Below are 27,432 nucleotides of genomic sequence, written 5' to 3'. Positions count from 1 at the left end.
GGAACGTGGTGGTAGTGACTGGCTGCGGCAGCGAGAACACCCGGAGTAAAGGGCCAAGCATGACATGAGGTGAGTTGAGCCGGCCGCGGCCGGTGGACGTAAGAGTATGATTTATGTGCATAAAACATTTTCTGCACAGAAATCATATGCTGTGTGCTCAAATTGAGTGTTCTGCTCTTAAAATCTGACCAGGATTTAAATTTCCAGCCGGAATTAAGAAAGCTGAGCTAAGCCTTCGCACCTTTCTGCACTGTGGAGCAATAGCTAATGCCTTGATTAGCATGGGATTTTGTGCAAGTTTGTTTACATGGCTTTACTCACGGCTGTGCACACATTTTTCTTGTGTTAACTCCCGACTTGACCAAAGCTGTACAGTATGCACAAAAATGTGTGCACAACCAAGTACACAACTCAGACATCGGGGCCCGAGATGTTATTTTCAGCTCTCTGTGGATGTCAGGCAGGTTATAATGGGGGGCAGGTTTGAAACCGTCTGCACTGGGACAAAGTCCGTGCATCTTTTTTACCCATGGGTTTTGCGCTAGTTTTCAAAGAGAACATGCGTGCGCCTTTTCCCTTTGAAGCTTGCAGTAGGGTACAAAGTAGGTGCAGTCGTGTGCACCTGCTCTTTCTGCGGGAAGACGTTTGCCAGAAAAGCAAGCACGAAGATTTGAAAATGCCCTCCGCGTGCAGACCTTCCTCCCTCGACCTAAACATGCCCCTCTCAATACGGTTAAAAGTCCCTTTACAAACGGGAGGGCAATTTGCACACAGCCAACTGACACAAATGCTTTTCCCCCTGTGAATTACTTTGAAAAGACAGCATTAACCTTTGCTTTTACAATCCAACAGAAGAAGGAAAGAAAAAAAACAAACATTTATTTTCCCCAAGGCTTCATTGTCAATGGAGTCTAAGTCTTTTTATTTTATATCACCTTGAGGAATATCAGCAGGTGGCATAGGCTAGATATATATGGATTTATTTAGAAGGAGCACAAGGTCATCCAGCTTGTTTACTAGCAGGTGAGCACTATAAAGTGTGAGCAGTTGTTGATAGGAGGATACCTGCGTGCTGCCTGCACAGACATGGCTCTCCTGTGGACCCTCTGTTGCCTGGCCTTCATTGGCAGTGCCTATGGTAAGCGAGGACCCATCCCCTTTAGTCGGACAAACTGCCCCGTTTACAGATTGCCCCTTTACTTGGCAAAACCACCTTTTTTAGCTAATAGGGCTACTAGCTTCTATAACTATGTTGCCTCCTTAAACTAAGAAAGCACCTCCTTTAGCTTATAATAGATAGATAGATAAATAGGAGTTTAGATAGTGCTGGGAAGGAGCCGGCTGTCATGGTACACGTGGGTTCCAATGATATAGGAAAGTGCAGACGGGAGATTCTGGAAGCCAAATTGAGGATTTCAGATAGATGGCTGAAATCCAGAACCTCCAGGGTAGCTCTCTCAGAAATGCTCCCCGTTCCATGCAGAGGATCCCAGGGGCAGGCAGAGCCCCAGAGTTTCAATGCATAGATGAGATGATGGTACAGGGAAGAGGGTTTTAGGTTTCTTAGGAACTTGTCACCATTTGAGGCCGGGGCTTTTTCCAAAAGGATGGGCATCACCTTAACCAGGGTGGAACCAGGCTGCTGGCACTAACCTTTAAAAAGGAGATAGCGCAGCTTTTAAACTAAATGATGGGGGAAAGCCGAAAGTCACTCAGAAATGATGGGGGAAAGCCGAAAGTCACTCAGAAGCGCATGGTATCTTTGGAGAGAGGTTGCAATAAATGCTAAAATGGACAGGATGCCTTTAAGTAAAGAGCAAACAGAACAGAAAGATTCTAAATTACCCCTGCCAACTGATGAGCAGGATGCTAACAGAAACAAGAACATACTTTGAAATGTCTCTTTACAAAGGCTAGAAATCTAAAAAATAAGATGGAAGAGTTAGAGAGTGTAGCACTGGATGAAGCAGTAGATAATATAACTGGCATCACTGAGAGCTGGTGGAAGCAGGATAATCCATGGAACACTGTGAGGTCAATATTCAAAGCATGTTCTGTGCTGTTTAGCCAGAGAAGCAGGACTTATCTGGTTGAATAGCAGCCGCTGAATATGCACCCATGTTCACTGGCTGCTGCTGCTGCTGCCTAGCCGTACAAGTCTCTTTAGTCATATGTGGCTAACATGTATGCACAAAAAAAGTGGATTTGGAGTTAGGGGTAGAAGTATACGTCTAAATTTAAGTGCCCCCATAGAGCAGGTCTAAGCTAAGCTGGCTAGACTTATCCTGCAAAATGTGCACATATACGCGCATATTCGTGTAACTTCTCAGGCTAAGTTACTTAAATGGACAGCTTTGAATATTGACCTCTGTGTTGGTAAGGTACAAATTATATTGAAATGATCGGAAGGATGAAATTGGTGGAGGGGTGGCACTATATGTTAAAGAGGGCATTGAGTCAAACAGGATACAAGTTATGCAGGAAACAAAAATGCAATGTTGAATCTTTATGGATAGAAATTCCAGGTGAAAAGGGAAATAAAATAGCAGTGGGAGTGTATTACTGTCCACCTGGCCAGAATGAATAAACAGATAGTGGAATGCTGAAAGAAATTAGGGAAGCTGACAAAATCAGCAGCACAGTAATAATGGGTGCTTTCAATGACCCCAGTATTGACTGGGTGAATGTTAGATCAGGACATGCTAGAGAGGTAAAGTTCCTAGATGAAATAAATGACTGCTTCATGGAGCAGCTGGTACAAGAACCAACAAGAAGGGAAACTATTTTAGATCTGGTCCTTAGTGGAACACAGGATTTTGTACGAGGGGTAACAGTGTTGGAGCCACTTGGCAACAGTGATCAGAACATGATCAAATTTGATTTAATAACTGGAGGGAGGACATTAAAGAAATCTACTGCAACAGCATTTAACTTTCAAAAAGGTAACCTTGATAACATGAGGAAAATGATTAGGAAAAAACTGAAAGGAGCAGCTGCAAAGGTTAAGAGTTGACATCAGGCATGGATGTTGTTTAAAAATACCATCTTGGAAGACCAGACCAGATGTATTCCACAAATTAGAAAAGGTGGAAGGAAGGCTAAATGACTACGGGCATGGTTAAAAGGTGAGGTTAGAGAGGCTATAATAGCTAAAAGAACATCTTCCAAGAAATGGAAAAGGGATTCAAATGAAGAAAACAGGAAACAGCATAAGCCCTGGCAAGTTAGTTGCAAAGTATTGAAAAGGAAGGCAAAGAGAGAATTTGAAAAGAAACTTTCCATGGAAACAAAAACTCATAAAACAAACTTTTCAGATGCATCTGAAATAGAAAGCCTGCGAGGGAGTCAATGGGACCATTAAGTGATCAAGGGGTAAAAGGGGCATTTAGGAATGACAAAGCCATAGCAGAGAGACTAAATTAATTCTTAACTTCGGTCTTCACTGAGGAAGATTTAAGAGAGCTACCCATTCCAGAAATGATATTCAAAGGTGATGATTCAGCAGAACGGAAATAAATACAGTATCAGTGTATCTGGAAGATGTAATAGAGAAAATTGACAAACTAAAGAGTAGCCAATCACATGGACCAGATGGTATACATCCCAGACTGCTGAAAGAACTGAAAACTGAAATTGCAAACCTGCTACTAGTAATTTGTTAACTATCAGTAAAAATATCTATGGTACCTGAAGACTGGAGGGTTGCCAATGTAATGCCAAATTTTAAAAAGAGATCAAGGGGTGATCCAGGAAACTACAGATCAGTGAGTCTGATGTCTGTGCCAGGCAATGGGGTAGAAATAAACTATCATAATGAACAACATTTCTGAACATATAGATTGGCAGAGTTTAATGGGACAAAGCCAATATGGATTTATCCAAGGGAAGTCTTGCCTCACCAATCTGCTATATTTTTTTGAGGGCGTAAATAAATATGTGGATAAAAGTGAGCCAGTTGATATAGTGTATCTGGATTTCTAGAAAGCATTTGACAGAGTCCCTCATGAGAGATTTCTTAGGAATATAAAAAGTCATGGAATAGGGTGCAGTGTCCTATTGAGGATTGGGAACTGGTTAAAATATAGAAAATAGAGAGTAGGGCTAACTGGTACATTTTCTCAATGGAAAAAGGTGAATAGTGGAGTGCCCCAGAGATCTCTTCTGAGACCACTGCCTTTTAATTTATTTATAAATGATCTGGAAATGGGAACAACGAGTGAGGAGATAAAATTTACTGATGACACAAAATTGTTCAAATTTGTTCAATCACAAGAGGATTGTGAGAAATTGAAAGAGGACCTTACAAAACTGGGAGACTGGGCATGCAAATGGAAAATTAAATTTAATATGTAGAAGTCCAAAGTGATGCATTTAGGAAAGAGTAATCCAAAGTATAGCTACACAATGCAAGATTCCACATTAGGAGTCTCCATTCAGGAAAAGGATCATCGTTGATCATATAATGAAATCTTCTGCTCAGAGGGCAGTATCAGCGAAGAAAGCCAACAGATTTCTAGGAAATATTAGGAAAGGAATGGAGAATAAAACAGAGAATATTATAATGCCTCTATATTGCTCCATGGTGCCATTTCATCTTGAGTTGTGTGTAGTTCTGGTCACATCTAAAAAAAAATATAGCAGAATTAGAAAAGATACAGAGAATGATAAAAGAGATAAAGGAGATGGAATGATTCCCTTATGAGAAAAGACTAGAGAGGTTAGATCTTTTTAGCTTGGAGAAGAGATGGCTAAGAGGGTGTTTTGATTGAGGTCTATAAAAAAAAAAAATTGAAGTGGAACGAGTAACGTTAATCGGTTGCTTACTCTTTCAAAGAGTACAAAACTAGGGGATGCACAATGCATAATTAAGCTCTGGAATTCATTGCCAGAGGATGTGGTGAAAGCTATTAGAGTTAGAGTAGCTGCATTTAAAAATGGTTTAGACAAGTTCCTGGAGGAAAGGTCCATAAACCGAGGGGGAAAACAGTTTGCGAACATTTGAAAATCAAATGTACACTTCCTGTTTTCCTCCCCCACACTAAACACAGCCCTGGTCATGCCTCAGTTTACTGTGGCTGCAACTGCACTCATTGTGCAAGTTTTCCATAACAGACTGTCTCCTTTAGCTAATAGACTGCTTTCTTTAGTTAGTAGATTGTTTGCCTTTTTTAAGTGAACTAATTCGGAGAGTCACAGTATTAGAGGAGAGTAACATCAGACTGCATTATTGGGTTAGTTGATAGCGGAGTGGACTCCTGACTCAAGTGAGATGCAGCACAGTACCTGGAGGGAGCAAAGCTGCTGCTCTTCCCATTGTGACATTGTTTTCTTTGCAGGCTGTGGGATCCCAGCTATCAAGCCCTCTGTAAGCAACTATAACAGAATAGTAAATGGGGAGAATGCAGTCCCTGGCTCTTGGCCCTGGCAAGTATCTCTGCAGGTACTGTGTCATTCCCCCCAGAACAAGGCATGTTATTCCCACTGGAGTTGGACAGCAGCATTAGGGTTTGGTTATTCTGCTTAATCTTGCAGTATAACTGGTTGCTCAGTTTGCGATTTTTTGCACACTCAGATATTGGGAGGTTAAACAGAATAAAGAGCTCAAGGTATTGTTCTTTCCTGATTTGATTTCATAATGCAATTATGCAATTGGTAGGACTGGACAATAACTATTCTGTGGTCTGATGACATGAATTGCATTCTGAGCTTTGGGTTCTGATTTCTCTGTGCAGTAAATGTATGTGCACAGCCTTGTAGCACTCCTGCTTCCTCCCAAGGGCCTCCTCATCGTGTCTTTCGGGGAATGTCACTGGCCCTGGGTTGAGTATAGAACCCTGTTACAGCTGATGATAACATCTGCTCCTAAAGTTATTCTTCACAATAGCACCAACAATACCTCCACTCTCTTCACTCCTTTTTTGTCAAGAGTAGAGGGGGTCCTGCTCAGGAAGGAAACTCACACAATACAGATCACACTGACCACAATGCCATGATGGATGGTTACTTAATCTGGTTACTACCAAGCTATTCATGAAGTCTAATACCCAAAGTAAGAATAACTATAATGTTTATTATGGGGTGCACAAGAAAATAAAAAAAACAGAAACAAGTTACACCCCATATTCGGAATCAAATAATTTAAACAGGAAAATTCATGCATGTACATTGGACACATAAATGGGGATAAATTAGCACAAATTTGAAACATGAGCGGTAATATCAAAGCCTTGATGATTGGCGCTACTGCTCATATTTTTCATAATAATTGCAAGAAATCAGTGTAGGGTATAATATATTTTTCCACCATTAGGGGTCATCATAAGTGCCTACTTTTATCAGATCTGAGTTCAGATGTAAAGAGACAAAAAAAAAATCCCTGCAGACTAGTTCTTCAGATTCCATTTCAGAGTGTCTGCTTGAGGTCTTACCCCTCCTACTTCACAGTTAACCAAAATATATGACATGAACTCAGAATCCAAATGACTCAGTACTGGTGTCTCAGTTATCTCCCCAAGCCTTGAGACGCCGTCTTACATCATAGAATTTTTTATTCTGATTTAATTCATTGTGGTCTAGCTAATATATTGTGTTATACTGTATTTTTTTAGTGTGTTAGTTATACATTGTATTAGTAATGTTCGCTTTGTACTCTGCTTTGTGAGGACTTGTTTGGGAAAATGAATTATAAGGAGGTCTAAATAAATATATTTTTGCACCCACATGCAGGTTTACTTTGTTCGCTTTTTAAATGAAACCCACAATGTGCAGATGTGCCCTGTTTTACACTTCTGCACGTGATGTATCGCTAGGAACCTGCTCGCTTGCCTCCTCCCCACCCCCAACCCACGTTGCCCCTTTGGTTTCACAACAAATCGCACTGAAGGCTTTTCCCCTACTTCATTAGGATGGAAGCGGCTTTCATTTCTGTGGTGGATCCCTTATCAACCAGAACTGGGTGGTGACAGCTGCCCACTGCAACGTGAGGTAATGTCATTCAGTTCCGCGTGAGTACAGCATTGATTTATAGAGTTATTAATACTAACAGCAGCCTGAGTGGAACTCTGAGCATGCTGCGTTATTTTAGCACCAGTCACACTGTACGCAGAAGGGTAACGTTTGTGGATATTTTTTATCCGCAGACTTCGAAAACTGAGTCAGAAAAAGTATGTGCCCAGACTTCAATTGGTTGTTTTTGATGTTGGTGGGGGGGGAGGGGTAGCACCTTTATAGGACCAGGAAGTCTGAAATCAAACAGTCGCAAGTCACAGGGACTATTTCTTTCGTAATCAGTGACCTCTAAGATTTCTTCTTCTGGCTCTTGTCAGAACTTCATTCGCATGCTTAGGATGTAAAAGCTGATATTGATTGGATATCACCACAATCCACTAGCCTAGGACTGGTGAGTTCCTGACACTGCTTTTTCTTAGCTGGAACGTATGTGCAGATTCTCACCTGGATTAGAAGACATCTGGTGAAAGAAATTGTGCTTCATGACTGGATACAAAGTTTATCTATTACTGATCGTGGTGGTCAAAATTGAAAAGTTCAGTTCACTTCTCTTCCAGGTTACAATTTCTCTATTTATTCCTTGTTTTCCCAAGCTCTAGGGGAACCCAAAGTACTTGAACACAGTCTCTATCCAAACATTTTCCTCAGAGGCAAGCACTTCCCATCCTCTCACCCCAAATTATCTTTTCCCCAAAGTCTCTCCTTGGGGCAGATACTTTACTTCCACTCACACCCCAAAGTCTTTTCTCAAGATCTCAAAACAGGTAGCCAGATAACTCACTCTAACTCTGAAGGAATAAGCAGCACCTGATCCACCCTGGAACTTCTCACAGACAGCACTCTCCCTGGCTCCTGCAAGCTTCCAACATCTCTCTCTGCCCAGTCACAATCCACTGCTCGCTTCCAGCAATCTTGGACTCTTCCACTGAACCAGTCCCTCTAGCACCCGGAGCACCTCAAAAGAGCATTTTCTGCTTCTGTCTTAAGATTTTCTCCATCTTTATAACTCAGCTCTGTCTCTGATGATATCATAAGGGATGGCACCTTAGTTACCTCCACACCACACTTCCTCCGGCTCTTTCAGACTGTCTACAAGGGTTAGGAGAGCCCCTCAGACTCCTTACTTTTAACCTCTTCAACTCTCAGTAGGCTGGAACTCCTCTCAGTCCTCTCTCTCCCACTTGGGCACCTCAGGAGATGGCACCATGGACTCTCGCTCCGCATTCCTGGCACGGCTTCTCCAGGCTCTGCTCCCAGATTCCCTTCCTCAGATGGTCAGCAATTTGCCTATGTGCACACTTAGGGGCAGATTTTCAAAGGCTATGCGCGTAACATACGAGCGTAACCCAAGAAAATCTGCCCCTGTGCGTGCCGAGCCTATTTTGCATAGGTTCGGCGGCACGCACAAGCCCCGGGACGCACATATGTCCCGGGGCTTGCAAAGAGGGGCATTCTGGGGCGGGGCCATGGGCGGGGCACTGGCCCGGGGGCGGGGCCGAGGCCTCTGGCACAACCGCCATGCCGAGGGATGGCATGCCGGCAGCCAGCCAGCGCACACAAGTTACGCCTGCCCAGAGGCAGGCGTAACTTCCGAGATAAAGGTCAGGAGGGGGTTTTAGTTAGGGCTGGGGGGCAGGTTAGATAGGGGAAGGGAGGGAAAGGTGGGGGGGTGGAAGGAAAGTTCCCTCCAAGGCCGCTCCAATTTCCCGCCTAGGGCTTGGCGCTTGCAAGGTGCACAAGTGTGCACAGCCTTGTGCACGCCGACCCCGGATTTTATAACATGCGCGCTGCTCCGCGCACATGTTATAAAATCGGGCGTAGATTTGTTTGCGCTGGGTTGCGCAAACAAATCTATGCCCTCGCGCTGTTTTTAAAATCTGGCCCTTAGTTTTTATACCACACCAAACACATATTGCCTTTGGCTCAGAGACTGCCACATGCCACTGAAACATACTGATATGGGCTGTGCTTGCCCATCACTCTGGAATTTTCTCAATGTTAAAATATAGGAAAAACTTTTCAACTTTTTTGACTATTCCCACAAACTCCCCTAATGGGAGGGCCTCCTGAATTCTCCTCCCACACTAGCCATTCCCATGTATCCTGTGCCTGAACTTTCCCAGGCCATTACTTTCTCCATTGTAAAGTATAGCTTAACATTTTAACCTTTCAACAGTATACATAAACTCAGTAAAAGCACTGACTAGAAAGTGCCAAATGGCAAAATATAAATCAGATAAATAAATAAATAAAGTATAGTGCTATTATGCCATCAGTGACCCTCTTAGGATTATAGATATTTGAACTTTATTCAAGAGGATGCTGCTATTATTAAAATGTGTTGCATTTGATGGTTACAGCAAGGCATAACTTAAGGAGACACCCCGAGATTCCTTTAATAGATGTTCTTTTAACAGGATAAAAGAACCCACTCTGGCTATCAGTGAGCTAAAGGACAGGGTGCCAGGGTTACATATGCATGACTTTTATTTGCACACATTGGTTCTAATATCCCAATTAATTGGCATATTTTTGGTTACCTTAAAAAACAGACCTATTTGGGAGCCTAAAGGACTAGATTTTGTAACTACTGATCATCAACACTTATACCGTAATATAACAGAACTCTAGTTATATTGTCAATTTTTGGAATCAATCAGATTTTACTCTTGCCTATATCCTAAGTTTTGATGAATAGCAGCAAAGTCTATGACCCACCAGTTGTTGCTTTCTTCTTTTCATGCAGTCCCAATAATCATCGTGCCATCCTTGGGGAATATGACCGATCTTCAAATAGTGAGCAACTTCAGGTCAAGACCATATCCAGGGTAAGTTACCAGTATGGATCTTGCTCAGCTGAACAGCAGTATTACTGACAGGCTATGCTGTGTCTTTGATGTAATTATCATACCAGTCCATTGCAGGGCTCTCTTTTGAGGCAATATGTCCCCCATGTACACCGATTTACATTTTTCTCCATTGGCTTGTTGTATAGCATCACCTTCTGACAAAGTACTGTATATCGCCTCCTAGCCTTTAGTTCTATTTTCTAATGTATCAATGTTCAGGGTTTAATGTATAAATAGTAAGACCCTTCTCTTACTATTACATAGTTATAATGTGAACCGATGTGATATATCCCAATGAATGTCGGTATATAAATACAATAAAATAAATAAATAAATATTACAGGGAATGTAAATGGGCTTTCCACAAATTTCTGCTATGAATCTATTGCAAAGCATAACACCTGATTATATTCAATGAGCCAACCAAAAACCGGATGACTGGTTTATCTGCCAGCTGTCACACATCATGCATGTATCCTCCATTTGTCTAGCCTCCACCAGGAAAGAGAAACAGAGGCTTCAGAAGATAAAGCTACTCAGGAGCTCCAGCCTGAGCCACTGAGATTAAGATGCTGATACTTTCTATTTTAGAGACAACAAGTTTGCTTACCGTAAATGGTGTTTTCCGTAGATAGCAGATGAATTATTCATGCTGTCTGGGTAGTCCTCCGTGCCACTAGGTGGCGGAGCTCCCTAAGATCACTAAAGTCTTTTAGTGAGGTGTTCCTTCTTGTATGTTCCCTTGCCTCCCTGTTTTTTCCGCGTGACTAACTGCACGCGGAGCTCTAATCTCCTGTGAGAAAAAAGGCACCCGCCTGCCTGATATGCTTGTTGTCAGAGGAAAAGGCATGTCTGTTGGGTTTGAACTGGAATCTGAACTGGTTCAGAACTGGGGGGTTTGCTCACTGAACCACAGAATGGCTCAGACAAAGACAATTCTGCAGTAAAGACAGCCTGTGATATAGCCTCTGAGAATCCAGATTGGTCTTCAGGGGACTCAGAAGGAGTGCTGGGACGCCTCACAGGTGTTGTCAGCATTTAGACAGCACGGTAGCCAAGAAAGGTTGTGGGATCGTCGGGGAGACCCGTGAGCTCTTTACAAGTGGTGTATTAATGTGATTCTGTTCTATGATAAGTCTGTCCATATTTGTATTTTGCTGATTTCTGAGAGGATTCTATGGGGCAGAGACATCTAACATAACTTCAAATGTCTTATTATTTTGGATCCTTATTATTCGGAATATCACTTAAATTCTAGGGCAGTGGTTCTCAATCTTTTATCTGTCAGGACACACCTGACAAATGGTTCTCACATGCGTGACACACTGAACACATGACTGTCACAGTGCTAAATGTAAACATACCCATTGAGCTTCTGACCCCCCAACAATAGGCGCTGAGCAGAACTGGGACATTCACATTATAAAAAAGATATTCTGGTGTCATCTCAATAACAGCAAAACAATAGGGATGTGAATCGTGTCCTCGATCGTCTTAACGATCGATTTCGGCTGGGAGGGGGAGGGAATCGTATTGTTGCCGTTTGGGGGGGTAAAATATCGTGAAAAATCGTGAAAAATCGAAAAATCGAAAAATCGCAAAACCGGCACATTAAAACCCCCTAAAACCCACCTCCGACCCTTTAAATTAAATCCCCCACCCTCCCGAACCCCCCCCCAAATGACTTAAATAACCTGCGGGTCCAGCGGCGGTCCGGAACGGCAGCGGTCCGGAACGGGCTCCTGCTCCTGAATCTTGTTGTCTTCAGCCGGCGCCATTTTCCAAAATGGCGCCGAAAAATGGCGGCGGCCATAGACGAACACGATTGGACGGCAGGAGGTCCTTCCGGACCCCCGCTGGACTTTTGGCAAGTCTCGTGGGGGTCAGGAGGCCCCCCACAAGCTGGCCAAAAGTTCCTGGAGGTCCAGCGGGGGTCAGGGAGCGATTTCCCGCCGCGAATCGTTTTCGTACGGAAAATGGTGCCGGCAGGAGATCGACTGCAGGAGGTTGTTCAGCGCGCTGAACAACCTCCTGCAGTCGAGCCATTCAGCGAGCTGAATGGCTCCTGCAGTCGATCTCCTGCCGGCGCCAGTTTCCGTACGAAAACGATTCGCGGCGGGAAATCGCTCCCTGACCCCCGCTGGACCTCCAGGAACTTTTGGCCAGCTTGTGGGGGGCCTCCTGACCCCCACGAGACTTGCCAAAAGTCCAGCGGGGGTCCGGAAGGACCTCCTGCCGTCCAATCGTGTTCGTCTATGGCCGCCGCCATTTTTCGGCGCCATTTTGGAAAATGGCGCCGGCTGAAGACAACAAGATTCAGGAGCAGGAGCCCGTTCCGGACCGCTGCCGTTCCGGACCGCCGCTGGACCCGCAGGTTATTTAAGACATTTGGGGGGGGGTTCGGGAGGGTGGGGGATTTAATTTAAAGGGTCGGGGGTTTTAGTGTGCCGGCTCACGATTCTAACGATTTATAACGATAAATCGTTAGAATCTCTATTGTATTGTGTTCCATAACGGTTTAAGACGATATTAAAATTATCGGACGATAATTTTAATCGTCCTAAAACGATTCACATCCCTACAAAACAAACTCCCTCTTCTACCAGGCGCAATAGCCCTTCTTATAAAAGACAGCAGTTCACCACCAATGCAGGTCCTACTGAGAAAACATAACAAATAAGACTGAAACAAATGCCTACATGCTAGTAAAATATCTCACCTCAGACCTTCACCAAATACAGAAAGACTCCAAATTATGGAGACAGAAACTGGAATAAAAAAACAAAAAAAGCCACTCTGCATGCAGTGCAAAACTAGAGAAATGGAAACAGAAATACAGCACCTAACATACTCCCAGGATCTGCAATAATGCACACAAACTAATCTGTATAAAGTTACACCTGTATTATTTATTTATTTATTTAAAAACTTTTATATATCAACATTCATTTGCATATCAAATCGGTTTACAAGAAACGGGGAAAACACATAAATTAAGAAAGGGAAAATAAAAGTTACATGTAACAGGGAGCTAAAAGGAACAAAGTGGGAAGAAGAGAGAACATAAAGGAGGTCAGGAGGACCTAGGCAAGGCGATTGTGGAAGAACTTTAACCTTAACTAAATTAGACTTGAAGGTTGAGGGGAAGGGGAAGGGAAGGGGTGGAAAGAGAGGAGGCTAGTACCAATGGGGAGGAGAGGAGAAGTTTGTGCAATGTTCTCTCAACCTAACTTGATAGACTCTCTACCTGGGTAACATCAAGTTAGGTTGAGAGAACATTGCACAAATCTCATCTTTGGGTGAGTTTCCTCACTCCGAAGGTTATCAAATCTTCACAAGAGAGCACTGTTCTATTCGTACGTCTCACTTTGAATGTCAAAGTGGCCCCTAACCCCTACACTAATACCTAAATCTCACCTCAAGTTACTAGATGGGCCTCCTATAGAGATATAAATACCTACCTAGGATGACAGTATCATGGCTAGTCTCTCTCTCTCTCTCTCTCTCTCTCTCTCTCTCTCTCTCTCTCTCTCTCTCTCTCAAAACTACTAAAAACAGCATTTGCAAAAACATCACAACACAGAATAATGCCCTAACACAAAAGAAAAAGGTATAGTTAAAGCCATACAATATGGCTTCACAAAACTGTGAGACTTGGCCACAAATCCCACTCCTCCTATTTTTCTCATTTGCATCGCACCATGCCTTATGGTGCTTTCACATGCATTAAAGGCATTTTCACATGCGTTAAAGGTGCTTAACGCATGCGAAAACGCCATATAGCACTTTGATAAATGACCCCCTCATCTGGATAACTTTAGAGGAATATTCAGTAATGAAACTACACTATTGAATATATAGCCAGCTATCTTAAAGTTAGCTGGCTAACTATAGCTGTTTAACTTTAGGACAGCTCTTTGGCCTGACTAGGCTTAGCTGGCTAAGTCATCCAGTTAACTCTGAATATCGGAGTTAGCCAGCTAACTTAACTAGCTAACCCAACTCCTCCCAGTTATGCCCCTGGAAATCCCCTAACTTAGCCGGCTAAATTTTAGTGGCTATCTTGTTAGCTGAAATGTTGCTCTATTGCTGCCGAAATGTATAATTTATAGTAAGTTATTGAATGCTTTATTAGACTTCAATGAGTTACTTTCTCAACCTACACTCCATGGAACTGTATAATTTCCAAAGAAAATTTTTCAAAAACTGAAAATATATTGAAGGGGGGAGTGGAAGGTTTCATATATAGTGTAGGTGACTCCGCACCAATATGTAATTGGTTATAATCATCAACCTACCACCACCTCCAAGAAAACAATTTTTATGAAAATATTTTTATAAATCAAAAATAAAAGTCCCAATGATATTCAATGGCATCCGTGGCACTGTAGATGTTCACCTTGCTTGTGAAAAAATTCAATATGACCTGCTGGACTTGCCATTTAATTTAAAGCGGGTACACAACTGACTTCCCAGATTGTTGGCAAATTTCAAACCTTGAAATACAATCCCGACACGAACAGTTCATGTTTCAGACGTCAGTCTTTCTTCAGGGGAATATGATGTCAAGATATTACCAACCTCATTAGATTCTGACCTCACCACAAATTACCCTTCATGTCTATTGTTGCTTGTTGTTCGCCGTGTCATGCTGGCTATTCTCCTCTCCAAGCCGCCGGGCTGTTCTTAATTGGTCACATCGCTGATAGGCTCCACAGGTATCTTCACATGCACATTTAAATGGGATCAGTTTGAGTATCCGGCGGCTTGGACCGGAGAACTACGGGGCTAAAGTTCTCGGTTTGAGCTTACTCTAGCCGTTTCGAGGCGGAGTAGGCGGGGAAGGGGGTGGGGGGTTTTCCTTCACCACTGGGGGGCAAGGTGGTGGAGAAAAGGGGGGAAGAAAGGGAAGAGGGGTAAGTTGGGGCTGTTTAATAATTTCAAATTGTAAAGGCTCGGGTTACTTTGTGTGTTAATAAACTGCAGCCTAATTACATCCCATTTAATGTGTTGAGTGTTTATTTGGGGGGGGATGTGGACCACAAGTCGAGAGCAAGTATTCCATCCCTATGTTATAGTAAAAGGAATATTTCAAAATAGCAGACAACTAGAATAACATCCAATAATTAAAAACTCATAAAAATAAAAAGGTTCCAACTCCAAAACAAAAATTGAAAACAGCGTACACATCAAATATTAACACCCAATAATTAAAACTAACAAGGATATAAAATGAACCACTCACCGTACCTGGGAACTTTTGATTTCCAGATGCCCTGAGATTATTGTCGATTAGCTGATGGGGTGGATAGCGGGGGTTGTTGTGCACAAACTTTCTCCTTTCTCTCTCATATATACACACCTAATTATACATGTTCATTCTCTCTCACACAAAAACACACTCAGGGTCTCCTACATATGCACACTCTACCAAACACACACACACACACATATGCTCTCTTGCTCACACACCCTCTCTCTGTCACATACACACCCCCTCATTCATTCAGACAGACCCCCCTCTCACACGCACACACATCGTTTCCTTGTTTCATTCACACATGCACCCTCATACAGGCTCCCTCCCTTTCTCTCACTAATACCATCTCTCTCTCGTGCACACACAATCCCTCTCACGTACATATATACCCTCTCACAAACTCCCCCCCTCACTCAAATACACATTCCCTCATAGAGGCTCCCGCCCTCTCTCTCTCTCTCTCTCTCACACACACACACATGCACTTTCCCTCTGTCTCTCTCTCTCTCATACACCCCCCTCATACAGACACTCTGTCTCTTGCACACACACACACACCATTTCCCACAGGCTCCCTCACTCTCTGACACACACACCCTTACATAGGCTCCCTTTCTCACACATACACATGCACTCTCACTCCCTCACACAGGCTCCCTCTCTGTATCTCACACATACACAGAGGCGCCCTCACACACAGCCTTCCAATCTCCCTCTAGCTTACAGGCTCACTTGGTCTCTCCTTCTTCCTTCTGCAGGCATATGGGCTCTGCCCCCAACTCTCCCTGGCCTATCTCTTCTACCTTTGGCTGTTCCCAGGTCCCTCTCTCTTCTTCCATGAATGGGATGGGCTCCGCCCACAGCCCTGCTGGCCCAAATCTTCCACCATGAGTGGGATGGGCTCTGCTTGCAGCCTGCCAAGTACCTCGGCTACAAGCGGGATGGGCTCCACTCGCATCCACTGAGTCTCTGCTCCTCTCAGCACAGGAGCATAATGGGTGCCGCTCGCAGCCCCACCTGGCTGCTCTTTGCCACCGCCTAATGGTTGGTGTCCTACGTGACTACCTAGTTCGCCAAGTGGATGCACCGGCCCTGGGCTCATTGTTTTTGTTCTAAGCTGCCCCTTTCCAAGAAAAAAGGCCCGTTGCCATCAAAAAAGGTGTGTGTGATGTCCATTGGCACTGTTTTATTTTTCCCCTTTTTTTCATTTTGGCGCAGCCTGTAGCTAGGGATTACCCACTTACGAGAATTGCCATCCTGCTTGTCCTACAAGAAAGCAGAGTTGCTTACCTGTAAAAGGTATTCTCTGAGGACAGCAGTATGGCAGTCCTCATGAATCCTGCTCACCTCTTCTTAGAGTTGGCTTGTCCAAGAAGACTAGGAAAGTACACTGAAGGTGCCCCTGCATAAACAACTGGTATCATGGCGTGCTGCACATACCCAGTAGGCACAGTCAGAAACCTTTATATAAAAATTCCAGGCCAGAATCCATTAAATGATGTCACTCACTTATGAGGACGGACATCCTGTTGTCCTTGGAGAACACCTAATACAGGTAAGCAATTCTGCTTTACTATAAAGCATATTAAGTACAGAGTTGGAGGAATAATGTTTTGTTATTGTTTTTGCTGTTGCAGATGCTGCTGTAATACCAATGCTGTCAGAACCTGTGAATTTGATTAACAGTGTGTTTTATAATTACTATGGCCTGACAGCTGGAAGTCCAAAATTTTTAAAATAAAAGTTTTGTTGTTTGAATATTACTCTAAAAATATGACCCTTCCTAATCTCAAGGTGTGAATTCATCTAGAGGCATCTTATGAGAGACAGAAGATTAGTGAGCAATCAGGGGTTCGCAGAGGGGAAAGCACTATTTTGGTGTGTTCCCTCTCTAGCTTTCTGAATACTGCTCTTTTCTCTGTTCCAGATCTACTATACCATATGCTTGACCAGTTTTATTGCTGAACCTACTTAGAGACTAGTGCTTAGCTCACAAACAGGCATCAGACCCAATATTATTTTAAGTACCCCATCAGGGAGTTATACTTGTGATACATTGCATTTGACCAATATAAGAATAATCAAAATATATTGTAATTCATGAGCTTCTTCAAACGAGACTATATCAAAACTCTAATCATAATCATTGGACACAATTTGGGTATATTTACCATACAGTATTGTAAGCTGGGGTCCCTAGGGGACTGTCTCCCACAAATCCCAGACCCCACTTTATAAGATCCGAAAAGAAGAAACAGTAATGGAATCATATAAGGTTTATTATGCAAGTTTATCACATTCTTTGCTTACCCTATGAAGCTGGCTAGATAAGTATCTAATCCCCATCTACAACTATATTACCTGACATTTAGTTGCATCAGAGGTCTTTTGGCAATTGGAAAAGACTTTAGTAGGATGTGCTTCTTTGCTGCTGGGATCCTCTGCATTATCTTCAGCTCTGAGCACTTCCTGCTCTCCCTATTCTTCCTGGTTTATTGCTGAATTGGTGGTTTTATATGTTGTCATCATGGGCAGAGCTTAGCTTGTCATCATTGGTCTCTAGTTCATGGTTGGCTACCTTTTGGTTGCTAGGCAGCTCTAGGCAGTTCTTAAGGCCATGCTTCTAGAAACAAGATTGGCTGGTCTGACTCCATGGGACACCTGGCTATGTCAAGATGCATTGTCAAGCTCTGACTGGCCCAGTCATTATTTGGTCATCATAACCTTTTTCCTCAATGGCATTTTTTTTCCAGCCTGTTTGACATTTGCAACAACGGTTCTTTCCCAGATGTTACTGCCACGATTCTGTAGATAGCATGTCCTGTTTAATTTTGGGATGACATTTTGACCCAACTAAATTTAGATCTGCTACATGTGTTCATGTTTGTCCCCCATCCCCTTTGTTTCGCTCTTGTGCACAAGTGCCTATTCCTATCTGTTAATAGCAGAGACAGGATATACTTTGTAGTTGCACAGACTGCAGAAAAAAATTGCAAACTTGACTTTTAAATGTTCCTTTTATATCTATATAAAATAACTAGTGACCCTTAGTGACCATTTCCAGCATCATTATTAACCTTCAGTTTCATGATTGTTTTTTTTTAGGCCATTACACATCCGTACTGGAACCCCAACACCATGGACTATGATATCACCCTTCTGAAACTGTCATCTCCAGCTCAGTTCCATGCCCGCATTTCTCCCGTCTGTCTGGCTGCCACCAACGATGTACTTCCATCTGGCATTGTCTGCGTCACCACTGGCTGGGGCCGCCTAAGTGGCACTAGTGCGTATGTTAGGTATATTGGGTATCCAAAAGGATTAATCTATACTTTAAAAAATAAGTACTACAAAATGTTGGTTTTCTGTTTTACATACTCTGGGACTTATGCAATAAAGTTTAACATGCATGTATGACCATTTCACATGCATTAAAAATAGTATACTAGGCAGAAAGCGGCAGATTTTATAATCTGCACGCGCGGGGTACATTTGTGCGTGCTACCCAGTGAAAACAAATGTACACTTGATTTTATAACATGTGCGCTTGCGCACGCTGAGCCCTAGGGGAGCCCCGATGGCTTTCCCAGTTCCCTCCAAGGCCACTCTGAAATCCGCTCCCCCCATCTTCCCCTCCCTTCCCCTATCTAACCCACCCCCCAGCCCTACCTAAATCCCCCCCTATTGTTATTTCAGGATTTATGCCTGCCTCTGGCAGGCGTAACTTGTGCGCGCCGGCCAGCTGACGGCACGCCATCCCCGGCACAGCCGCTGTGCCAGAGGCCTCAGGACCGCCCCCGTGAACTTTCATCTCTTGCATCCAGATATTGAATCGTATCATCTACTGATCACTGAAACCCAGATGACCTTCCACTACAACTTCATAAATACTGTCCCCATTGATAACCACCAGGTCCATTATTGCCCTGTTTCATGTGGGTTCTGTTACCAGAGAATGCAGGACCTCCCTGCTTCTAGAAGATACTGCAGTTGGGATGTCCCAATCAACATCTGGAAGACTGAAATCCCCTAGCAGTAGCACTTCCCCTTTCACAGCAGTTCTGTGAATATTCTCCATTAAATTTCTATTCATCTCCTCTGTCTGTGATGGAGGTCTGTATATTACACCAATATAAACAGATGTTCCATACCCTCTTTCCAAATTAACCACAGTGCCTTCTCCTAATCTCCTTACCTCATAAGCCCATCAATGCTGTTACTTTAATGCTGTTCTTTATATATAATGCCATGCCTCCACCCTTCCTTCCTAAATACATTGTTGCCGGGTATAATTATATCCCAGATATGGTCTCCTTGACAGCTAATATATCTAAATCAGCTTCTTTCTTGACTGCTTCTAGATCTGGGACTTTATTCCCCATACTATGAGCATTAGTGTACATAGCTGTCTAAATATTGTCTTTTTTCCCCCCCATATCTCCCATTTCTATATGAGTATTTAATGTTTTACTTATCTTAAGGTTTTATTCACCCATCCTCGATGATTCTAGTTTAAAGCCTCGGTAGGTTTGCCATTCTGTGTTAAAAATGTTGCGCCCCCTTCTTCGACAAGTGGATCCCATCTCTGCTCAGCAATCCTTGAAATATCATCCCATGATCCAGGAAACCAAAACATTCACATAGACACCATCTACGCAGCCATTCATTTAAACCCAGAATGCAAGCTTCCCTGCTTGGGCCTTTATCCTTAGCTGGGAGGATGGAGGAGAATACTACCTGTGCACCTATCTGTTCTACCCTCTCTCCCAGAGCCATGAAGTCATTTTTTATATGATCTGTGTGATATCTAGCACTAGCAGTATTATCTGTGCCAACATGGATGAGCAGCATCAGATAGTGGTCTGTAGGCTTGAGGATTTTCGACAATCTCTCCATAATGTCCTGGATTTTGGCACCTGGCAGATAGCACATGTCTGGTCGGCAGATGGATGCTTCCATGCCCCTCAGAAGTGAGTCATCAACAACCTCTATCATCCGCTTCCTAGGTGCAGTGATTGCTCTGCCTGCAGTTTTGGATTTGCATGTCCTGGTTCCCCCTCATCATGGGATGATATCTTCTTCACTTTCAGGGCTGCATACCGGTTCTTCAGTTCAAGGGAAATCGGAGCCGTGATGTAGGGTCTAATAGGGTAGTAATCTGGCTCCAGTTGTCATCTCTTGGACCAGTTTAACCTTCCACTCTGAAAGTGCCACATGTAGCTCCCAAGCTACAGATTGACCACCCTTGGCCCAGGGCAACAGCTCCTCACAGCTTCTGCCCCTCCCGTATCTACAGTAGCAATGCCCCCCTGAATCCCACCCTCTGATGGTGTGCTGGATGGGATGGAGAAGTGATGAGACAAGGCACGCATGGAAGAAAGAACAGGATGGAAGAGGAAGGTGGAGAGAAAGAGGGGAGGGACAATGGGAGGGGCATGGGAGACAAAAGAGTAGACACAGAAGCAGCCATGGAGGGAAGGAGAGACAGAAAAGACAGAAGGGAGGGAGAAAAGAGAGAGAAAGGGGGCACAGAAGATGGGAGAGAAGGGATGCAGGGATGGGAGAGGGGAGAGGGGAGATAGATAAGAGGGCATGGGGGGAAGGGAGAGGAAAGGTGAGGAAGACAGAAGGGCATGGGAAGGTGATGGGAGGAGAAAGGGAGTGAAAGAAATTGAGGAGAGCACAGAAGAGAGAGGAGAAAAATGAAAACATGGGGAGGGAGAGGAAAGGAGAGACAAAAGAGGAGATAGTGAGGGACGGGGCACATGGGAGGCAGAGATGGAAAGCTAGGAGGCATTAAGAGAGAGTGAAAGCGAGCTTTGGGAAGCAGGGAATATGAGAAAAGAACGAAGGCTGTGTGGGAGTGAAAGACTGGAGAAGGAGAGCTGGATGAAGTGATCAAAAATAAGATAGGGAAGGTAAAAAAAATGACATGCAAAAGGATGAGAGATGTGAAGAGGTGATGGGTAGAAGAAAGGCAGAGAAGAGAGGTGGGGAAGTGGCATGGAAGGTAACATAATTAAGAAATTTAAATTTAAATTGAAAACAAAAAAAACATTTTATCTTTGCCTTATCCTCACATCATGCTGTTCTCTCTTCTCTCATCTTCTGGCTCCTTCTCATTCTTTTCCCTGTGTTTGTTTCAAGTTTACCTCTCCATTGTCACTCTCCTCCTCCTCTCTCCACCTGATATTGTTACCTTCCATGTTGCTTCCCCCATCTCTCTTCTCTGCCTTTCTTCTACTCATCATCACTTCACACCTCTCATCCTTTTGCATGTCACTTTTTTTTTTTTACTTCCCCTATCTTATTTTTTATCACTTCCTCTACTGGAAAACAATTCTTAAAGCTTTCCAGCTCTGGGGTAAGGACGGGTGGCAGGAAAATCTTCCCTCCCAAACTCAGACAGACAAAACAGGAAAAAGAAAGCCCTCTTTTTTTCACCTTGATGGTCACTGTAACTCCGTCTTGGATTGGGTGAAGAGGTATATAGCTCCCTCCTGGGCAGGGGATACAAGCTCCCAGAAAGGCACAGGTCTTAGAGAAAAAATAAATTAAAAAGGAGAAAAACTCTCACTCTCTCAACTTCCCTGCCAACCCTGTACAAGGAACTGACAAAGCAGTGTCTCTCCCCTTTCTGCTCTAGGCTGGGGCCTAAAATTGGGAGAGCTCACCAAATACGCCTTAAACAACTCTACATTGGCATACTCTCCTTTGTTCCCATGTTAGGAATTATTAGGAAGGGAATGGTTAATAAAACGGAGAATGTCATAATGCCTCTGTACCGCTCCATGGTGAGACCGCACCTTGAATACTGTGTACAGTTCTGGTCGCCGCATCTCAAAAAAGATATAATTGCAATGGAGAAGGTACAGAGAAGGGCAACCAAAATGATAAAGGGGATGGAACAGCTCCCCTATGAGGAAAGACGAAAGAGGTTAGGGCTATTAAGCTTGGAGAAGAGACGGCTGAGGGGGGATATGATAGAGGTCTTTAAGATCATGAGAGGTCTTGAACTAGTAGCTGTGAATCGGTTATTTACACTTTCGAATAATAGAAGGACTAGGGGGCATTCCATGAAGTTAGCAAGTAGCACATTTAAGACTAATCGGAGAAAATTCTTTTTCACTCAACGCACAATAAAGCTCTGGAATTTGTTGCCAGAGGATGTGGTTAGTGCAGTTAGTGTAGCTGGGTTCAAAAAAGGTTTGGATAAGTTCTTGGAGAAGTCCATTAACGGCTATTAATCAAGTTTACTTAGGGAATAGCCACTGCTATTAATTGCATCAGTAGCATGGGATCTTCTTAGTGTCTGGGTAATTGCCAGGTTCTTGTGGCCTGGTTTGGCCTCTGTTGGAAACAGGATGCTGGGCTTGATGGACCCTTGGTCTGACCCAGCATGGCAATTTCTTATGTTCTTATGTGTACCAAGAGCTGTCCATTACTGCAAACCTCTAGGGAAGTTCTGTTTAGAATGCTATTGCTCCTCTACTGCTGTCCAATCCAAGGGCTAGGAGCTAGGGCCATCTAATGGAAACCCACAGGATCTTTCCACAGGGAAGGTATGGAAGGTGGAAGATGACAAAGAGAGGGAGAGAAACGCCTGTGTGTATGAAAGAGAGTAGATCGCTAGATGAGAAAGACGATGTGCGTTTGAATGTATCTATATATATGAGACAGACTTTGCTTGCAGAGAGAAGCTATTGTGTGCGGCTGCGGTTGAAATAATTTATAAATTTAATACAAGAAAGTGTATGGGGGTGGGGGGGCATGTGCTAAAAATCTTTAAAATTGCTCCCGGCCTTGGCAGCTCTGCTAGGGGTGCTCCAGCTGGCACCATTTTTTAAGATATCAGAGAAGGAGCCATGTTCTTTTCTGCCCATCACATTTCAGCCACTTCTGAAATGGTTGTTTATTTATGTATTCATTTGATTTCATATTCTGCATTTCAGGCACATTCAAAGCAGATTACATTCAGGTACTGTATGTATTTCCCTATCCCCAGAGGTCTCTAAGGGTCTCTAAGGGCCCGATTTACTAAGGCTTTTCTCCCATTCTGTGTCTATGGAAAAATGCTTAGTAAACGAGGCCCTAAGTTTGAACGAAAGGTAGTGGAGGGTGAAGTTTTGGATAATAGAAGGACTAGGGGGCACTCCATGAAGTTAGCATGTGGCACATTTAAAACTAATCGGAGAAAGTTCTTTTTCACTCAACGCACAATTAAACTCTGGAATTTGTTACCAGAGGATGTGGTTAGTGCAGTTAGTGTAGCTGTGTTTAAAAAAGGATTGGATAAGTTCTTGGAGGAGAAGTCCATTACCTGCTATTAAGTTCACTTAGAGAATAGCCACTGCCATTAGCAATGGTAACATGGGATAGACTTAGTTTTTGGGTACTTGCCAGGTTCTTATGGCCTGGTTTGGCCTCTGTTGGAAACAGGATACTGGGCTTGATGGACCCTTGGTCTGACCCAGTATGGCATGTTCTTATGTTCTTAAGTGACTAGCCGAGGGTCACAAGGAGTAAGGGATCTGCTGGGGGGGGGGGGGACATGGAGGAGGCATTGGACCATGAGGTCTTGCAGATGACTCAGAGGTGTGGTGGGAGTTAAGGAGCCATCAGACATGCTAGCTCTTGTTTGTGATTCCAGAGGGCGGTGGGAGGGAAGGAAGGTGCCCTTAGGGTGACTCCAGGAAGTGGCAAAAGGAATGGAGCCTTTAGGCTAATGAGTCATTCAGGGTGACTCTGGGGGTGGCGGAGAACATCAGGGATTGTCTTCCCCTTCATGTTTGTTACCAGGGTGGGGTGGGAATTAAATCCACTCTTCTAGCAGGCTGAGTTGGCTCTTATGAGGGATTTTGTAGCAGCTAATGTGCATGCTAGTATTTTTGGGTTAACATCCACATTAGTATCAAGGTCATGCTATGCAGGGCACGTCTTAGCGTATCCTCAGTAAAATTTATCACATGGCATGTTAAATGGGATTAAATGTGCATGTGAAGATTTTACTGAGTTGCATGCTAAAACTTTATAGCATAGGTTTTACTGCATAGGCCCCCAATAGGAAAACAAATGGGGACTTGTTCTGTGGACTTAGGCCACAGGAAACTCAATTTGAGTAGGGGAGGCTTCATAAGCTTCTCTTTTGCTTTTCTTTATCGGGGTCCACTTGGTCAATAACCCCCTGACACACCAAACCTCATTTTCAATGCCTGGCTATATGAGCAACAAACATGCAAGGCCAAAAAGTCTTCGACCATTAGGTTCTGCCAAACCAAAGGCCCATTCCTATTTGGAGCACTTCAGATATGCTGTGATTCTGCCTCTCTAAGCTTTCCTTGATGCTCCCTATGGTTAAGAGTTGGAAAACATATAGAATTGCTTATCTCTTTTTTCTTCTAGCTAATGCAACTCCTGCCAGGCTGCAGCAGGTGGCCCTCCCCTTGGTTACTGTAGCTGCTTGCAAGCAGTACTGGGGCGCACAGATCACCGATGCCATGATCTGTGCCGGCGGGGCTGGAGCCTCCTCCTGCCAGGTAACTACAGCACTTGCTCGCCCAGGAGGAGACTGTTACAGGCATGACAACAACTTGTGTGCATGGGTCGCCAAAATGATACACAGGGAGGGCGCAATGCGCAAAGCCCATTTCAGCACTTTAACCACTTTAGCCCTCCCTACATGTGGGCGACCTTGCGTGCTTAATGCCACTGCCCGCAGAACCGTACCCGCCGTATGAAGAGGCATTGCCGGGGGCAGAGCTGGGGAGGGACTCTTCCTTCCTCACCCCCAAAGTGGTTAAAATGGAAGGAAAAGGAGAGAAAAAGATGACATAAGCACTGATGTCTCACATTCAGCAGAGTCTCTTTATTCTCTCACGCCTGTCCTAAAATTCCATATTCAGGAAAACTGAACACAGCCTACATCTGTGCACCGTGTCACCGAAGCTCAGCATTGTGTTGCCCTTTCTTGGGGGTGGGATGGGGTAATTTTCAAAGCCGTTTCTGTGCACACAATCAGGTTTTATGCGTGTGAATGGCTTCTCAGAAAAATTGCTGGTCTTTGCACACAAAAGGTATGTGCATATATTTTTATGTACACACAAAAAAAAAAAGAGGCATTCTAGAAGGTGAAATGGGGGCATAGTTCAGATTTATGCGCAGAACTTTGTTTTTCAAAAGGATGCGCATAACTCCACTCACACAGGTGCCCCTGCCGATAGCAGGGGAACCTTTTGCACCAGCGAGTTTGAACGTGCAGTGACTACTCACTTTCAAAGTAAAAATACACAGGCACTTTTACTTTGAAAATTAGTGGAAGGTCTGCAGGTAAAATTACCTTCCCTCTGCTGTGTGACACCAACCTTCAACCTTACCCTTCATTGAAATGTCTGTACTGTGTCCTGCAAAAAACTTTAAGAATCTGACCCTGGGAATTAGTGTGGGACTCCTTGGTAGTTCTGACTGTGCCATATAAGAGAAATAATGAGGCTACAAACACTTAGCAAGGATCACCCCAGTACAACAAGTGGTCCCCGTTGCAGTAAGCCTGGAGCAGAGGCAGGTGTGTAACGGGATGCACGTGGGCTGCAAAAATACGTATGCAGGGGTGGATTTATACCCCCGGCTGGAGCACTGGGGCAGCTGCTTGGAAGCACTTGCTTACCCTGCCTATTAGTAAATCCACCCCTGCATGTGTGCCCGGTGTATGCAGGGCACATACTGCACACGTAAAGCATACTAGAGGCAGAATCATTTTACAGGTGGCCCACAAGTCTGTAAGGAGACAATCTGATTATGCCCTTGTCTTTCAGTTTAGCCAGGTGCAATTAAGTCATTTTAACCATAATTACAATAATTTTAGTATTGTCCCTTATTTCCTTTCTCCTAGTGCTATGCATGTTTAACTGTTTCCTATTGAATTTGTCACGTAGTTTGCGACTAGTTGCATTTTGATACACTCAAGGTTTGCTGACGTTGCCTTGCCAATGCTTAGTACCAACCCAATATGTGAATAGTCTGTGAAGAAAATTATGCTATTGTGCTGTACCAGTACTATGGATTCAGGACCTGACTGGCCAGTTTAATTTCAAAGACCTTTTTATTTCTTATTTAAATTTGTCACGCAGTTTTTCAGAAGAGCTCTAGGTGGCATACAGGTTAAAACAGAATACGATAGTAGGGCAATAGATATTGACAACATGAACAAAAATTTAACAAACAAAACAAGAATATAAAACAGTATATTGATACAATCAGAGAAGCTATACAAAGGCCTAATAATAACTGGATGATAAAAACCCAGGGGAAGAAAGAGAATTAGTGCTGTATTGTAAGTTAAAATCAGTTATAATCTATACAATGTTGTAATTATATGACAAATGCTAAAACCACTAATAAAACAAAATAATATTTATTCCATTTTCCAGGGCGACTCAGGGGGTCCTCTGGTGTGCCAAAAAGGGGGTGCCTGGACTCTGATAGGCATAGTCTCGTGGGGGACCAGAAACTGTAATGTCCAGGCTCCCGCCATGTATGCCCGTGTGACCAAACTGCGCAGCTGGATTGACCAAATCGTTGCCACTAATTAATCCGAATGGAATAACATCAAGAAAGACAAACGCTTTCACATAGTAGTCTGGGAGTTAGCTTAAAACAGCATCTGAAAGAAGATGAATATGGCGTGTGGGTCTAATGATTCAAAGAAAATGTAATACTAGAGAATGCTGCAACCCGCTGCACATTCAGTTGGAAACTGATTAAAGTGATTCAATGTATGTCAGACTAATTCTTTTAGCTCGGTAAAAATTATATGTGCTAGGTATAGTAATAAAACAATTCTACTCCAATTTTAAAGCTGTAAGTTTCAGGTGATTTTTTTTGTGTTCATTTTTATGGTATTTAGGGAGAAGAAAATACACCTTAGATGTGAGCCCTTATAAGGGCTGTAGTTATAGATTATTTTAACCATCTCCCTACCCCGCCTCCCCCCTCCCTACCCCCATCTCCACTGCACCCCCCATCTCCACTGCACCTCACACAACCTGTCTGCAGCTCTCTGGTCTTTTATTGGTCAGACATTCCACAGTCAGCCAATAGGCTGCAGGGGAAGATGGGAACCGTAGCAGAGAGACAGAAGCACAGTGCCTGCCCTCCCCGAAGCCCATTGGCCAACAGCCAATGGATTGCAGGGGGAGGAGAGAGATAGAAGGTTATTTGATTCTGAAGACAGCCAATGCTGAACCCCCGACTTTTATGGTCTGGGGTACTGATACACTGACATTGGGGATAAGGCTTCTATAGCCAAGCCCAAAAGCA

The 27,432-nt window shown here is 43.7% G+C and overlaps 1 protein-coding gene across 1 annotated transcript; it reads left to right on the top strand.

The window, feature by feature from the left end:
• Window positions 1–1,059: 1,059 nt before the first annotated feature.
• On the top strand, window positions 1,060–26,963 carry LOC115095335 (chymotrypsin-like protease CTRL-1). The gene is made up of 7 exons (XM_029608863.1): window positions 1,060–1,138; window positions 5,337–5,440; window positions 6,905–6,984; window positions 9,755–9,836; window positions 18,223–18,403; window positions 24,520–24,653; window positions 26,544–26,963. The coding sequence occupies exons 1-7, from the start codon at window positions 1,087–1,089 to the stop codon at window positions 26,703–26,705; spliced, it is 795 nt and encodes a 264-aa protein (XP_029464723.1). The 5' UTR covers window positions 1,060–1,086; the 3' UTR covers window positions 26,706–26,963.
• Window positions 26,964–27,432: the final 469 nt, after the last annotated feature.

The sequence above is a fragment of the Rhinatrema bivittatum genome, chromosome 7, assembly GCF_901001135.1.
Source record: "Rhinatrema bivittatum chromosome 7, aRhiBiv1.1, whole genome shotgun sequence".
Classification (NCBI taxonomy): Eukaryota; Metazoa; Chordata; class Amphibia; order Gymnophiona; family Rhinatrematidae; genus Rhinatrema; species Rhinatrema bivittatum.
Note: the sequence above shows the minus strand (reverse complement) of the source record. Positions and strands in the feature narration are given on the sequence as shown.

Bases quoted from the DNA above. Each gene is read 5' to 3' on its own strand.
- LOC115095335 (XM_029608863.1), top strand. From the start codon at position 1,087: ATGGCTCTCCTGTGGACCCTCTGTTGCCTGGCCTTCATTGGCAGTGCC. The intron at 9,837-18,222 runs GTAAGTTACCAG...GTTTTTTTTTAG, and splicing joins AGGTCAAGACCATATCCAGG to GCCATTACACATCCGTACTG. The intron at 18,404-24,519 runs GTGCGTATGTTA...TTTTTCTTCTAG, and splicing joins GGGCCGCCTAAGTGGCACTA to CTAATGCAACTCCTGCCAGG.